Consider the following 15,153-nt stretch of genomic DNA (forward strand, 5'->3'; position numbering starts at 1 on the left):
TCTATGGTTGATCTCTTTCATAAAGGAAAGAGATGACATTGCTTGGTCCATTTACCATTGCAGATGGTGAAACTCTACCTGAAAACCAGGGGTTGGCACCAAAGCAAGAAGTCTTTAAAAAAGTGGAAAATTTGGCAGATATATCTAGTAGACTCCAAAGAGATGTTCCCCTGCATTCTAAGTACAGAGAAACTTGTAGACCTGAGAGCAGGGTCGAAAAGCAGCGAGGACACCCCACCGGAGAGAGACGTCACAGGTGCAATGAATGTGGGAAAAGCTTCACTCAGAGTTCAGTCCTCATTCAGCACCAGAGAATCCACACTGGGGAGAAGCCATATGAATGTGAAGAGTGTGGGAAGGCCTTCAGCCAGAGGTCAGGCCTAAATGAACATCAGCGGAGCCACACTGGAGAGAAACCCTATCAATGTAAGGAGTGTGGGAAAGCCTTCAGTGCCAGCAATGGCCTCATTCGACACAGAAGAATCCATACAGGGGAAAAGCCATATGAATGTGAAGAGTGTGGGAAAGCCTTCCGCCTGAGCTCATACCTTGTTCAGCATCAGAGGATACACACTGGAGAGAAGCGCTATCAGTGTAATGAGTGTGGAAAAACCTTCAGTCAGAATGCAGGGCTTTTCCAGCACCTCCGAATTCACACTGGTGAGAAACCCTATCAGTGCAGTCAATGCAGTAAAAGCTTTAGTAGGCGAACACTCCTTATGAAACATCAGAGAAGCCACACTGGAGAGAGACCATATGAATGTGATGAGTGTGGAAAATCCTTCAGTCATCATTGCAACCTTATTAGACATTTCAGAATCCATACTGTTGCTGAACTGGACTAATTCCACAGACCAGTGGGACCCTGACTGGGGCTGTCTTGGAAAGTAAGATTTTTAAGTGGCTTATTCTGGTCTTTTCAAATTCATTTTGCTTTGGAGTGGGTAGCTTGCCTACAAACAGGTGCTAGTGTCTCCTGGGTATATGACTGTGGGTGTGGAGGGTTGGTGGGTAGCCTTCTATTCCCTATCCTTTGGTTCTTTTCCAGGAATTCCCCTTAAAGGAATCAAACCCTATCTGGAAATAAATTGCTATGGAGAGGCTGTTCTTGAATAATACTAAATATTGAACTGTAAAAAACTAACATCTATGTATAATTTTTGAAGATTGGGTAAGTTCAAGGGATATTCAGTGGTAAGTCTTTTCTGAAAGAATTAAATTTTAAACACATTTGAAAATTTGGGGAATAAAAATGGTCTACATTTCCACAGGAAACCATTGCTATGATCTCCTGTGGAAATGTGATGGATGACCTCTTTGCTGCTTTCATCAGAAGGCATATTCATTAACCAAGCAGCATTATCCCTGGTGTGACAGCTGTTGACAGTTTAGAAATCTATGTCCTATTTGATATCTAGTTTCAAATTCTCAGTGCAGGTCATTCTTATATTTCAGGTTTCCAGTTTTGTTATAAATAATTGATAAGATCTTACTTTAAATCCTCTATTCTTTGTAATGTACCTCTTTCATTCATAGCCTTTTTTGTCAGCGTTATTCCTTTGCCACTGCCTCTTGGGGGTTAGTCAGCAACTTTGAGTGCATTGCAAGCAGTATCATTGAGACTGTAAAGAAAAGGAGCCTCTGTCCTCAGGCAACTTGCTATTCACTTGGGGAGAACTAACGCAGGCCATTTACTGTCAGGGTTAAACATACATGCTCTGGTACCAGACTGTCCAGGTTCAAGTCCTGCCTTTCCATTTGTGAACTGTGAGACTTTGGGCTTGGGCAAATTATTTAAATGCCCCTGTGCTACAGTTTCCCCATCTGTAAAAATGGGAATAACAGTACCTTTTTTTTTTTTTAAGATTGGGAGTATTATGAAGATTAAATGAATTCAAACCTGTAAAGCACTTAAAACATAGCTCTCAACAAATGTGCTCTATGATTTTCATAAGAAATAACTTACTATGATCTGATGAATGTAGGTGGAATTGTAAGTGTATGTTAGAAATAAAATAGGGTATTAAATGCCTCTGCTGACATTCTCACTGTATTTTTCTCTGGAGTCAAAATCTGAGTCAAAATCTTCAAGAAAGTTCAGCTTAAAAGCATATTGCCCAGAAGGGAGCAGGAGCTATGTGGAGAGAGTGGGCAAGTCCCAGCATCTGCTCTGAGGCTGAACCGATTATTGTGGAGCCACATGTCATAGCAGTATGGGGAAAGAGTGTTTCACTGATGTGTTTAATTGAATTAAATGAAACCATAACACAAATTTCATGGGAGATGATACATGGCAAAAGTTCACAGACCATTGTAGTTCATCATCCTCAATATGGATTCTCTGTCCAAGGGGAATATCAGGAGAGAGTCTTGTTTTAAGAACTATTCACTTAATGATGCAACAATTACTCTACATAACACAGGATTCTCTGATTCTGGAAAATACATATGCAAAGCTTTGCATTCCCAGATGGAAATGCCCCATCTCTACAACTATAACTCTATTAGTTGAACACAATGTGAGCCTGATTAGAGGACCAGATTCTTTAATTGATGGAGGAAATGAAACAGTAGCAGCCATTTGTACAGCAGCCACTGGCAAACCAGTTGCAGATATTGTTTGGGAAGGTGATCTTAGTGAAATGGAATCCACTACAACATCTTTTCCAAATGAAATGGCAATGATTGTCAGCCAATACAAGCTGTTTCCAACCAGATTTTCTTGAGGAAGATGAATTACTTGTGTTATAAAACATCCAACATTGGAAAAAGACATCCAGTATTATTTCGTATTAGATATATCGTCTGTTCCTGAGGTTTCTGTAACAGGATTTGATGGAAATTGGTTTGTAGGAAGAAAAGGTGTTAATCTCAAGTATAATGCTGATGCAAACCCACCACCTTCAAATCTGTGTGGAGCAGGTTGGATGGACAGTGGCCAGAAGATTTATTGGCTTCAGACCATACTCTTCATTTTGTCCATCCACTGACTTTCAGTTATTCTGGCATTTATGTCTGTAAAGTGACCAGTTCCCTCAGTCAAAGAAGTGATCAAAAGATCATTTACATTTCAGATCCTCCTACTACTTCAGCCTACAATTCAGTGGCATCTCTTAACTGCTGACATCAAGGATCTAGCAACAGAACCTAAAAAATTGCCCTTCCCATTGTCAACTTTGGCAACAATTAAAGATGACACAATCTGCATGATCATTGCTAGTGTAGTGGGTGGGTCTCTCTTCGTAGTATTTGTAAGTGTGTTGGCTGGAATATTCTGCTATAGGAGAAGACAGATATTTCACAGAGACTACTTTGCTAAGGATTACATTCCACCTTCAGATACACAGAAAAGAATACCAAATTGATGTTCATCAACAGAATGAGTTTGATTTTTACCCAGTGTATAAAAGGAAAATAAAAATCCAATGAACAATCTTAATATGTAAAGACTATTTAGAAGAGCCTGAAAAATCTCAGTGGAACAATGTAGAAAATCTCAATAGGTTTGAGAGTCCAAGGGATTATTATGAAGATCTAAAAATGGGACTGAAGTTTGTCAGTGATGAACAATATGGCAAAAATGAAGATGACTTAGTTTCACATATAGATGGTTCCATAATTTCCGGGAGGGAGTGGTATGTTTAGCAACCACTAAGTGTGACTTAACTATGTACAGTGTTTCATTCATACTAGTTGATCATTTTCAGATTGTTCATACATTTTCTTGAGGAAGAATAAACTTTTTCAAGTTGATTTTCAAGCTTTTTATATTCTAATCTGACAAATAAAAATGTAAAATCTGGGTTAAATGTATCTGAGCTGCTTTACAATTTTTTTTCAATGCTCTATTGCTGCCTCAAGATTTAAATTTTAATGCAGAGTACTTTATTGGTCTATACCACACAGGTAAGAAGGAAATGTCCACATTAAATGTATGACTTTTTTGGTACAAAAAAAAAAAAAAAAAAAACTACCTTGGCATTGTGTATTAAATGTTTACCTAAGACTATAATCTAAAATATAATATTTGTTAAATATATACCTCTCAAAATTTTTATCACCACTAAATGATACTGCATCACATTTGACTATAAAACTAATTAAAATGTTTATATATATATATTTTAGTATACAAAACATACTCAGCTGTCCTTTTCAAACATTATTTTCTAAGTCTCTGTACAAATAGAATCTTTACCTCTGCATTTGAATGAGCCTTGCCATAATTACTGTTGAGTGGCCTTTTAAAGATATTTTGTTGCACTAAAACTATGGTAGTAAACTCAGTGAACATGATGTGTGGAAGAGCATAATTAACTGATCAATATTTTTGTCGAAAATACATACAATATTTGTACATGTTTTTTAAAACATTACAATTTTTTTTCAATACAAGAAACTTCTTATATTTTTAGAAGAATATAAATTTTGGTACTTTGGTAGTTTTGCTTTAATACTTTATGTCCTAAATATAAAAGTAATAGTAAAAAGATGATAACACAGTTAAATACAGTACATAGATGGCATTTCAGAATAGCAAAAAGTATGGGTAAATTAGCATTGAGGCACCAGTTTTACAAGTGAGAAGTTTCAGCCAAGAATCTATACAAATACTTTTCTAGACCATCGTGTTTTTAGTCATGTAATGTTGATGTTGTTCAAATGGGTTAATGTGCAGAAAAAATTGGAAATTTTGAATTTAACTAGAGAAATCTGAATTGTAGAACCAGTTTTTGATGGATTTGTGCAAACCATCCCCTTTTTACTCCTGAATGTATGTATGTATGTTCAAGATTTTTGTTTTTCCAATTAAAACAGGAAACCAATCATGAGGGGGAAAAAAAAAAGCATTTTGCCCCTAAACCTTTGTCTTCTTACTTGGCATATGAAGTTTATATTAAAAAAAGAAAAATGTAAAAGAAGAATGTATGTGTGTGTGTATATATATAAAATTTGTTTTTCCTTATAGCTTAGGAACCATACCAAATAAACTTTAAAATTCCATGACTATTTCATTTGTGAGTAGAATTAGCAATTAATTGAATTCAGATTATCTAGAATAGTACTTATAACATTTCATTATGCCTATAAATCACCTGGTGTTCCAGTTTGCTAATGCTGCCATTATGCAAAATACTGGAAATGGATTGGCTTTTATAAACGGGGTTTATTTGGTTACAAAGTTACAGTCTGAAGGCCATAAAGTGTCCAGGGTAAGGCATCAACAACAGGGTACCTTCGCTGAAGAAAGGACAATGGCTTCCAAAAAACCTGTTAGCTCAAAAGGCATGTGGCCGGCATCTGCTTGCTCCCAGCTTGCATTTCAAAATGGTGTTCTCCAAACTGTCAGTGTCAGCTTTCAACGGCTGTCTTCAAAACGTCTAAGCTGCTCTGAGTTCCTTCTGTTTGTCAGCTCTTTTATATGGCTCCAGTGATTTAATTAAGACCCACCGTGAATGGGTGGGGTAACACCTCCATGGAAAGTATCCAATTGTTGAGTCACATCTCCATGGAAACAATCAACAGATTCCAACCTAATCAACACTAAAACATCTGCCCCCACAAGATTGCACCAAAGAACTTGTCATTTTGGGGGACATAATACATCCAAACCAGCACACCAGGGGTCTTGTTGAAATGCAGATTCTGATTCAAGAAGTCAGAATGTGGCCCAAGAATCTGTATTTTTAACAACTCCCAGGTGATGCTGATACTGCTGGTTCATGGACCACAGGCTCCAGACAATCCTGAGTATTGGTACAGTCCTAATATGCTAGAAGTGCCAGCAAATCATAATTTCATCTTCAGCCTTCTTCCATCTGCAACCTTCAACGTGAGCATGTTGTCCCTAAACCTGTGCCCCCACACTGATCCACTGCCTGCCCACCCTAAGAGGAGTGAGATGCCAGTGGAGTGCAGTGGGCAGGTGTGCTGAGGTGGGTTTGGGGAACAAGGCAGAATCCTCTGCCCTAGTGCAGGCAAATTCAGTCAAATCTTTACCCCAGATTTTTAAACAGTACCTGTAAATGTTTGTTTTAGCAAAAAGCTGCTGCTGCAGAGCTTCTGGTCTTCCTCGCTCTTCCTCACATGAGCCTTCAGGGTGAGAGGAAAGGAGCTGTTGTTCCTCCCTTGGAACTCCCTGAGCTGCTAAGGCCATAGAGATAAGGTCCCAGCTGAGGTAAGGGACCTGGACGCTACTACATGCTACTCTTAGGTTTAACACTGAAGCTTGGCTTCGTTCTTCTGTGACTTCAACTCCAGTGCTCAGGCAGCCTCTTTGTCTTTCACCTATACAGAAAGGCAAAGAAAAACTCACAGACGATAAAGTCGCCACAAAAGAGAGGCCAAGGGGTAAAGGAGAAAAGTAAAGGGGAGGCAGGACCTGCCAAGTGGTGAGAGAAAGGGAAGAAGAAAGGGCCTGAGAGAGCAAGCCTATAGTAAATAAATAAATAAGTAAGTAAGTAAGTAAATAAATAAATAAATAAATAAATTTAAAGGGAGATTTTGGGAATGTTTCATTTTTTTCAGATTCCATTTCACCAATCTGGTCCAAAGTGTTATAGTAGTTAATGCCACCACTTCCTTGCATTTAGCCTCACTGACAGTGACAAGAAATATTTTCAGTGCCAGTGATCAGAAGAGTACCAAAAGAGACCTAAAGAAGAAGGAAAGTTCAGATAGTGAAGTACTCGGTTGTTCAGCAAGCATCTGCTGATCACCTGCTCTGGACCAGCAGGAACTGTTACAGGGGCTCAGGAAACACCAGTGGGCAGAACAGCTGGGGGTCCCACCTTTGCAGAGTTCACCTTCTACTGGAAGAGAAAATAAGAAACAATAAGCTTTTAAGTAAATTATATAGAATGTTAGAAGGTGGCAAAGTACTTTGGAAAAATAGAAAAAATGGAACAGGGTAAAAGGGGAGCAAAGTTTCATAATATAGGGTGGTAAGGGGAGTCTGATTGAAAAAGAAACATTTGAGTGAAGATTTAGAGGGGGTGGGAGTCAGCCCGGTGCTATCTGGGAGAAGAGTGTTCTAGGAAAAGGGGATAGCCAGTGCAAAGTCCCTAAGAGTAAAAAATAGATTGTTTGTCAAATGATCTTCACAATCATCTCAGAAGAGGAATGTGTGAGTATTTACCATTCTCATAGTTGAGATACCTGAAGCTTGGTAACATGAAGTGATCTGCTCAAAGTCACATGCCTGCGTGGTGGCAAACGTCTGCTTTCGAGACCGACTGACTTCCATCCAGTCCAGTGCTCTTTCGTACTGAGTGCCTGGAAACCTTGTTTTCCCACTCCACAGGGAAAATTTTTCTTTTCTTCTTCATGTAGAAAACGTGATATCACATAAATAGGTGTGTAAATATTTAGAATAAGTGGCTATGTCCTGAAAGCACTATGGGTGGAGGGAGGGGGCGGTGTCTCAGTCTGCCAGAGCTGCTCTGACAAATACCGTGCAATAGGTTGGTGTAACCAATAAGCATTTATCACCTCCTGGTTTTGAAGGCTAGAAGTCCCAAATCAAGATGTTGGCAAGGCCAAGCTTTCTCCTGGAGTCAGTAGCTTTCTGTTGATGGTAGTCCTCCAGCACATGGTGTTCTCTCTCTCTCCGTCCTGCCTGCTTCTGACTTCTAGCTTCTTCCTGTAGCTTTCTCTGACTGACTTCCAAATTTCCTCTTTTAAGGCCCACCCTGATTCAATTTGACTTAATCTAAGGGGGCTCTTTGAAGCTCCTATTCACTAATCAGTTGACATCTTAACTAATGACATCTTCAAAGGCCCTATTATAATGAGTTCACACCCACAGGAATGCAGATTGAGGCTTGAACCTTGTCTTTTGTGGGGGACATGATTCAGTCCCTAATAGGGAGATAACCTGTTGACACACAGGAGAAGAAGTGGATAGAATTCTAGAAGGTCAGGTGGTGTTAAAGGTTGAATGAGAGAGGCTGGGTTGTGAGGCTCTGGAACAAGGACTGGAAAAGAGGGAGGGAGAGAGAATGGGAGACCATCAAGTTTGCTACTTTGTAGCACAGCATAACTGTTGATTGCCGCTTTCTAACTATGTGACTATGAGCAAGTTACTTCATCATCTCCCTACAGTTGTGGAAAAACAAGAAAGTAGGTAGGTGGGAGGAGATATCAGGAGGTAAGGCAATCCAGGTGAGCCTGTAAAGTTCATTTTGGGGTGAGGGAGGGGGTAGAAATTGGGAGAGAGAGGATGGGGAACAGACTCACAGCTGTCTCCTTGCCCTGGAGGGGCCTAAATCAAGGTCAATGATATGAAGCTGCCTTTGAGCCACCTAAGAGGCAGCAGGGGTGGCTGCACATGGCAGAATGGGGCGTGGAACCTCGGTGCTGCATTTGCTCAGTTTGTGAGGTTCCAGCCTTGGAAAAGTCAGTCTGAGCTCGGCCCCACCCAAGGTGCATCTCAGGGCAAGTGAGGGTGGATGCAGTGCATCTGGCTCAGGGCTAAAGCACCTGAGTAACTGGGGTACACAGCACCGGGTCTCCAGGGACCATCACAGGAATAAATATAATAGATGACACTTCTATCACGTTTACCATGTGGCTGGCATTGTTCTAATTGCTTAAAGTATTAATTCATTTTCTCCTCAAACACTGATGTAAACATTTACATTATCAACACCATTTTAAAGAAGGGGAAACTAAGGCACATGTGTGTGGAGACCAGGGTCTGGGCTCTCCCTCCCTAACAGGGAATGAGGCCTTACAGTATGTGGCAGCCTCCATGACAGGGACAGAAGTTAAAGGTCAACAGACCTCCTCACAGAGGAACAAATGTACAGATGGTATCATAAATCACTTATCTTGTAAAGCATTGAAACTCCCCTCCCCTGATCATTGTTGATAACAAATCTCCAAACCCCTGTGTCATAAGACCCTGCTAAAACTCTGTTCTCATACCTTATGGAACGTCTTTATCCTAAACCCTTATAAACTGCCTCTTGCACTCTCACCTTTGTGGAGCTCCAACTTCCCGAATGGCTGCCACTGGGAAAAGTCTTCTCCTGTTTGTAAGTCCTAATAAAAAAACTCATGTCTGACTCTGTGTCTAGCATGTTCTTTGGTCTTGGGGTTGTGCCAACCCAAGCCCTTCAACAGCTGGGTTGGAACAACATGTTAAGTGACTTGCCCAAGGTTATACAACCACTCACATTCCTGGTCACAGCCCAGGCCTTACCCTACAGCATTCTTATGTTCTTTTTAAATGCCAAATTCTCTTCATTAAGCCCCTTTCCCATGGCTGCCAAGTACCGAGCTCCTGCTGGTCTCCTAATCTTCATGATGGTTGATCTCCAGACCTTCAGGTTAACTCTCTTTAGATCACCCTTACATCATGGACTCTAGTCTTGATTTCAGACTATGGATTCAGCACTACTCTGTGGTTATATTACTCTGTCTGCATTTTTAAAATGGCATTCTCCAGAGACAATTAAAAAATTAAAAAAAAAAAGAGGCAGGAATTCATTTTTAAAATACACAAAATAATCAATACAACAAAGAAATTATTCCCCATGTCTGACAGCAAAATTAGACATAGAAAAAAGGTACCACTGGAGTTCAACATTCTTACAGTAATAATTTTTAATATTACTTGTTACAATACTCATTGAAACTCTATACACTTTTTTTTTTTTTAATAGTTATTTCATTGCATACATCAGGTTTGTTTTGGAAGAGTACAATCTGATGTATAGTGATTTTTTGTGTGTGTCTTGTTAATGTCTACATTGTGTCCACTTTACCTGCCTTAATCTGACAGATTAGCATTATGCTCCAAGTAGAAATGTGCAACACATCTTCGAAAATCCAAGAGGTCTAGAGAGGCACCTGGGTTACAGGCTCTGTGTAGCTGCCATGCATTGTTCATGGCTACATCAATCATGTAGTTCACCAAAAGTGAGTACCATTTTTTGCTTCTTATTCTCACTCTGTATTTGGAAATGATTTGATCCATTTTAGCTATACCTCCTCTGTATTCATCATACAATTTCACTATGGATGGCTGACTTATTGGGAGGAGTTCCTCACTGTTGGCAAAATAGTGGCTTATTTCATTTACAGGTTCTATGCCTACAGCATTGGAGCACAGACTGACAATGCCATCACCATGCCAACGACACAGAATTATCTCATCATTTTCTTCCACTTGGAAGTCAAAATGCCCCTTCTTCATTTTTTTCATCTGTTCTATAGGCATAAGGGGACATTTTTCAGACCTGTTCTCATGAATTGCTCCGGTTGCCTTCAACCCCTTCTTCTTCAAGGCTGACACCAATCTGACACTTGTAAAGAAGCTATCAAAACACAGGTGATAGGGATACTGACCTCTCTCTAAAAGAACATCAGCAAAGTTCATCACTAGATTTCCACCTAAACCAAGATCAAGATTCTTATCTGCCTTCATATTTGATTCTTCTTGATAAGGCTCAAACCAAACCAGATAACCCTGTGTGGTTGTACCACACCAAATTTTATAGCCAATTCTAATAGGCTTTCCATTTAGGAATTGGTTACTATCAAAGCATTCACACATTGACTTATCAAAGCAATAATATTCTTCCAGGGGTGCATATAAGAGGAAATTTTTATTTATTTTCTTTATGAGAGGCCTCAATTTTGTAAACTTATCTTTTTGATCTAGGCAGCTGTTATCTGCAAAATGTAGATATGAGAAAATCAATTCAAATCTGTCCCTTCTAATTGCATCTCTAATCAGATTCTGATTAGCATCAGAGATTTCCCAGTACATTCCCCTTCTGGGGTGCCTCACAAATCCACTGAAAAGCAAGACACCAAACACGCACTTCATTTCCTGAACTGTGACTTCCAAGTTGACATTTTTGTGAGAAGCATAATTATTGGTTTCATTGACAATCAAGTTGAATGTTTCATCATCAAAAAATAATTCAAAGAACTCTACTGGGTTCAGCTTTTCACTCTTGAGATTCAAAAGTCCAGAATCCAGTGCTAACCAGTTTGGAAAGTTGGGTTTAATGTCTCTTCTGGTCCAATTCTTCTCTGGGACACTTGACACCTTAAGCTTCTTTTGTGCTGTCTGGGTCTCAGGCTCATTATCTTCCTCCACATCTGAGTCACCAGAAAATGTGAGGCCTTGGAGCAGTTCACTCACTCGAGCTTTGTCTCTTTTTCTCCCTTTGCGGGTTATATCTCCTGCAGCATATTCCAAGGATAAGATGTGCATCCGGGCCCACAAGTCACTAGGGTGAGGATCCTTCAAAGCGTTCAAATGTACAACTGCCCTTTCAGGAGGGACAGAAGCCCTGCAAGGCATTTGGGGTGCGCAATCTCTGGGAAAGATAAAAGAAAACATGCAATAAAAATCCTTTCTTCTTCTATCATACATGATAAACCCTCCATAGAGTAAGCCTTCTTTTGGGGGGATTACTTTTACTCCTTATGTTCCTTTAGGAAGGACTTTGTCTAGACTTAACATTTCTGGCTTCCTTCCTCATCTATCACCTCACTCCTCATGATATATCTAATTGTTGAATCTGGGAGAGAGCTGGGCATCCTTAATTCAGCCCCTCCCTCTGTCCTCTTTGGGAGCAGGATGCACACATTCTCTGCCCATTTTTTACCTGAATTGTAACAGGTAGTCTTGTGCCAGGGGAGGTCTAACGCACTCCAGCTCTGCTGGTGCAAGCCCATTTAGCTGTGCCTTTAAGCTCTGCTTCTGACTCCACCCTCTCTAGCTTCTGTCAGCGATAAAGCTGAGGTTTTTCAGCACCAATTGTTTGATGTTGTGTCTCTGTCACTTGGTTATTGGAAAAGTGTTGTTATTTACTGGACCCCCTCACAGAATTCTGAAGACAGGATTTAGCCTCTTCTAGTCCTATATTCTTCTGGTGGATATGGTGCTTGAACTGATTTTTAAGGGGTTCCCAAGGAAGTAACCTAAATTTTCTGAGATGAAAAATATTTTACAGAAAAAAAGAAAAAACAACTTTTTTTAATTCTAGAAGTTCAATTTACTAGTGTCCTATCAGTAAAGTAATGTAGTTTTGGGAAGACACAAGGGGAAGGAAGCATTGAAAAAGAGTATGTTTTAATATAATTTACACTACATATATTCATTTATTTATTTAATTAAAGCATTTATCATCCTGGATGTCTTCGGTGTCCACGTGTATGCTCCATTCAACATGGCTATCTTACACTTCTATGACATCTTAACTTCAGGGACACTCCTTGAATACTGTCATTACATTCAATCTTTCTAGTGCTGAAATTTAAACACCAATAACTCACTCTCTACCCCCAATTTCTTTTCACTCTAGTGTCTCCACTACTTTCAGTGATGCCTGTTCTTCCATCTCACTATGACCCCTCCAGTCTTTTCTGCTTTTACTTCCTTTCCTACTCAGTCCAGACCCCATGATCCATCACCTTAGGCCCTCTCTTACCAGGTTCATCAACTACCCTTCCCCAGTGTCCTTCTGTAGCATCTGATCAGTAAAACTTCAACATTGGATCAACCCCAATGGTGGTATTCTCTGTTCTCATCCAGGAGTGAGCACTTCCAGAGAAATCATACACAACTATGTCAACTGGAACTGCTAAAGATGCTGGTCTCAACTTCAGCTAGTTGACAGCTACCCAGAAATGCTTCTCACTTCCTGTCTGTTTTCTCTCCAGTTCCCCATGGCAAGTATTTCAAGTCTTCATTACTCTCCTCAAATATTCCATCCAATCCTTATGTCAGCAAATAAGACCTCTCTTCCTATTCCAAGGACCCAGAGTTCTTCAAGCAAAAACACACTCTTTGAAATTGCCCCCTTCCTTGGCTCCAGTGACTCTACTCTTCCCTACTTCTTCTCCTATCCTCTCTAGGCTTTGCATATTCTAGGGTGCCTCTCGCACATGCTCTCCCACAGCCGCCAGGGCTGCATTTTAGTTCTATTTCCTCATCTATCCTACCTTTCTCCACATGACTTATTGAAGGTAAGGAATCTGTATTAAATATTACCCTAAATATGAATGACAAAATCCTTATTGGATGAGGACAAGGGAAGAATAATATAAAATGAAAGTTAGAAGCTTCTAAAGGTGTGCCTGGAAAATACTGTTTTTTTCAAAAGAAGTATCTCTTGGCTGCTCCTCTTTTATCAGTTCATCATTTGGTTCTCCAAACCCAATTCTTGATCAATACCACTTTCTCATTCATCTTAGCCTGTGACATGCTATCAAAGAAAGTTTTAGAGCTCTAATAATATTTATTACTGTAGCATATTTTGTTACCATCTGTGCTGGTTTGAATGTATTATGTCCCTCAAAACACCACATTCTTTATTGCAATCTTGTGGGGGCAGATGTATTAGTGTTGATTAAGTTGGAACCTACTGATTGAGTGTTTCCATGGAGATGTGACCCATCCAACTATGGATAAAACCTTTGATTAGATTATTCCCATGCAGGTGTGGCCCACCCATTCATGGTGGGTCTTGACTGATTTATTGGAGTACTTTAAAAAGAGCCACGCGGGCCCAGAGGCTTGCTGCAGGTTACAGAGACATTTTGAAGACGGCTGTTGAAAGCTGATGCTGACATTTTGGAAAACACCATTTTTGAAATGCAACCTGGGAGCTAGCAGATGCCAGCCATGTGCCTTCCCAGCTAACAGGTTTTCCGATGCCATTGGGCTTCCTTCAGCGAAGGTACCCTATTGTTGATGCCTTAGCTTGGACACTATTTTGGCCTTAAGACTATAATTTTGTAACCAAATAAACCCCCTTTATAAAAACCAATCCATTTCTGGTATTTTGCACTCTGGTGGGATTAGCAAACTGGAACACCATCCCACCAATATCCCCTGCTCTCTTCTTCCTCTAACCAGAAACGTGGTTCTGTTTGGGAAGCAATGTGTCCAGGTGTAGATGATGAATTATGATTGGTCTAAGACAGTCATAATAATACCCTTTGCTAAATACTCAATTCTCCAGCCTCCCTTGTAGCTAGAACTACTCATGTGACTCGGATTCAGCTAAATAGAAATAAAGGGAAAGCTACTGGGGGCTTCTCAGAAGGCTTTCACTTTCTTGATAAAGGGGACAGATAAGGCTAAAGATGTCCTTCTCCCTTATTTCTGCTTTAAACTAAGATATAGTCTCTGGAGCTGTAGCAGCTATCTTGTGGGTCCCGAGTCAATAAAGCAACAACTGGAGGATGGTAAAACAAGAAGAGACCAAAAACCTAGATCCCTAAATAAGAAAACTGAATCATGCCAGATGTTGAAGGGGATGTGGAGATAAATGAACTCTCCTCTACTGTGTTGGGAGTGTAGATGGGCAGAAGTCAATTTAGCAGTACTGAATTAAATTTAGTGTAAGGACGTCCTATGACTCAGCAGTTCTGTTCTTGAGTATTTATCCCAAAGAAATTCTCACACAGAGGGCATGTTTGAGGATGTTTACTGTAGTACTGTTCATGTTGGTGGAGAGGTGGAGGCAATCTGAGTGATCATCAGTGGGGACACGGAGGCAAAACATGGTGGATATATACCACAGAGTATTATGGAACAGTTATAAACAAAGGAATAAATGCATACATAGAAACATGGATAGCTCTTAAAACATTATGCTGAGTGAAAAACTACAACAGAACAGTATATTTTCATACTATTTTTAAAAATTTAAAACACATGCACACAAAAGAGTATATTTTACCTAACTACATATTAATAATGGCTACACATTAAACCCAACCTGGTGGGGGAAGAGAATGGGAGTGGGCAATGAAGAGTGAGGTAAGGAAATGTGTGTGTGTGGAAGGCAAGGTGGGGTGGATGGCTTGATCTTTGAAATGGCTGAGCTGCTGCACCAAACCTAAAAAGGCTGCCTTCAGAATTCTTGTTATATGAAAAAAATAACATGTCTCCATTCTTGAGGCACTATAAGTCATGATTTCACTTACCTGATGCTGAATGCATCTGACAGGCTTAATAACAGATCCCTATTCTCCAGTTATTACTCTGCACTAAGTCACTAAATGTTCTCTTTCTTTAGCTAAACTTGACTCAGGCCTCACTAGGTTTATGAAAAATTTCACTTCTTTGTTTAAGCTTCAAGATATTTCTATTTTAGTTGAGATTTAGCTCTCTGTTTCCCT

General features: G+C 39.9%; 2 protein-coding genes across 4 annotated transcripts in view; one reads left to right on the forward strand and one right to left on the reverse strand.

The window, feature by feature from the left end:
- LOC119540783 overlaps positions 1–15,153 on the reverse strand; it is a 71,702-nt gene that overhangs the window by 42,159 nt on the left and 14,390 nt on the right. The window contains exons 7-10 of the mRNA XM_037844728.1: positions 9,780–11,336; positions 7,159–7,322; positions 6,690–6,812; positions 6,021–6,288 (exon numbers count right to left, since the gene is read on the reverse strand). Coding sequence (XP_037700656.1) covers positions 6,021–6,288; positions 6,690–6,812; positions 7,159–7,322; positions 9,780–11,336 — 2,112 coding nt within the window. The remainder of the gene's footprint in view (positions 1–6,020; positions 6,289–6,689; positions 6,813–7,158; positions 7,323–9,779; positions 11,337–15,153) is intronic.
- Positions 1–15,153, forward strand: part of ZSCAN31 (zinc finger and SCAN domain containing 31) — a 30,731-nt gene that overhangs the window by 12,837 nt on the left and 2,741 nt on the right. For 2 of the 3 annotated variants that reach the window (XM_037844896.1, XM_037844895.1), the window contains one exon: positions 64–1,842. In XM_037844896.1, coding sequence (XP_037700824.1) covers positions 64–845 — 782 coding nt within the window. In that variant the 3' untranslated portion in view covers positions 846–1,842. Of the gene's footprint in view, positions 1–63; positions 1,843–15,153 lie in introns of those variants that run through there. The other variant, XR_005218140.1, reaches the window with a different exon arrangement.

The sequence above is a fragment of the Choloepus didactylus genome, chromosome 7 (genome assembly GCF_015220235.1).
Source record: "Choloepus didactylus isolate mChoDid1 chromosome 7, mChoDid1.pri, whole genome shotgun sequence".
NCBI lineage: Eukaryota > Metazoa > Chordata > Mammalia > Pilosa > Megalonychidae > Choloepus > Choloepus didactylus.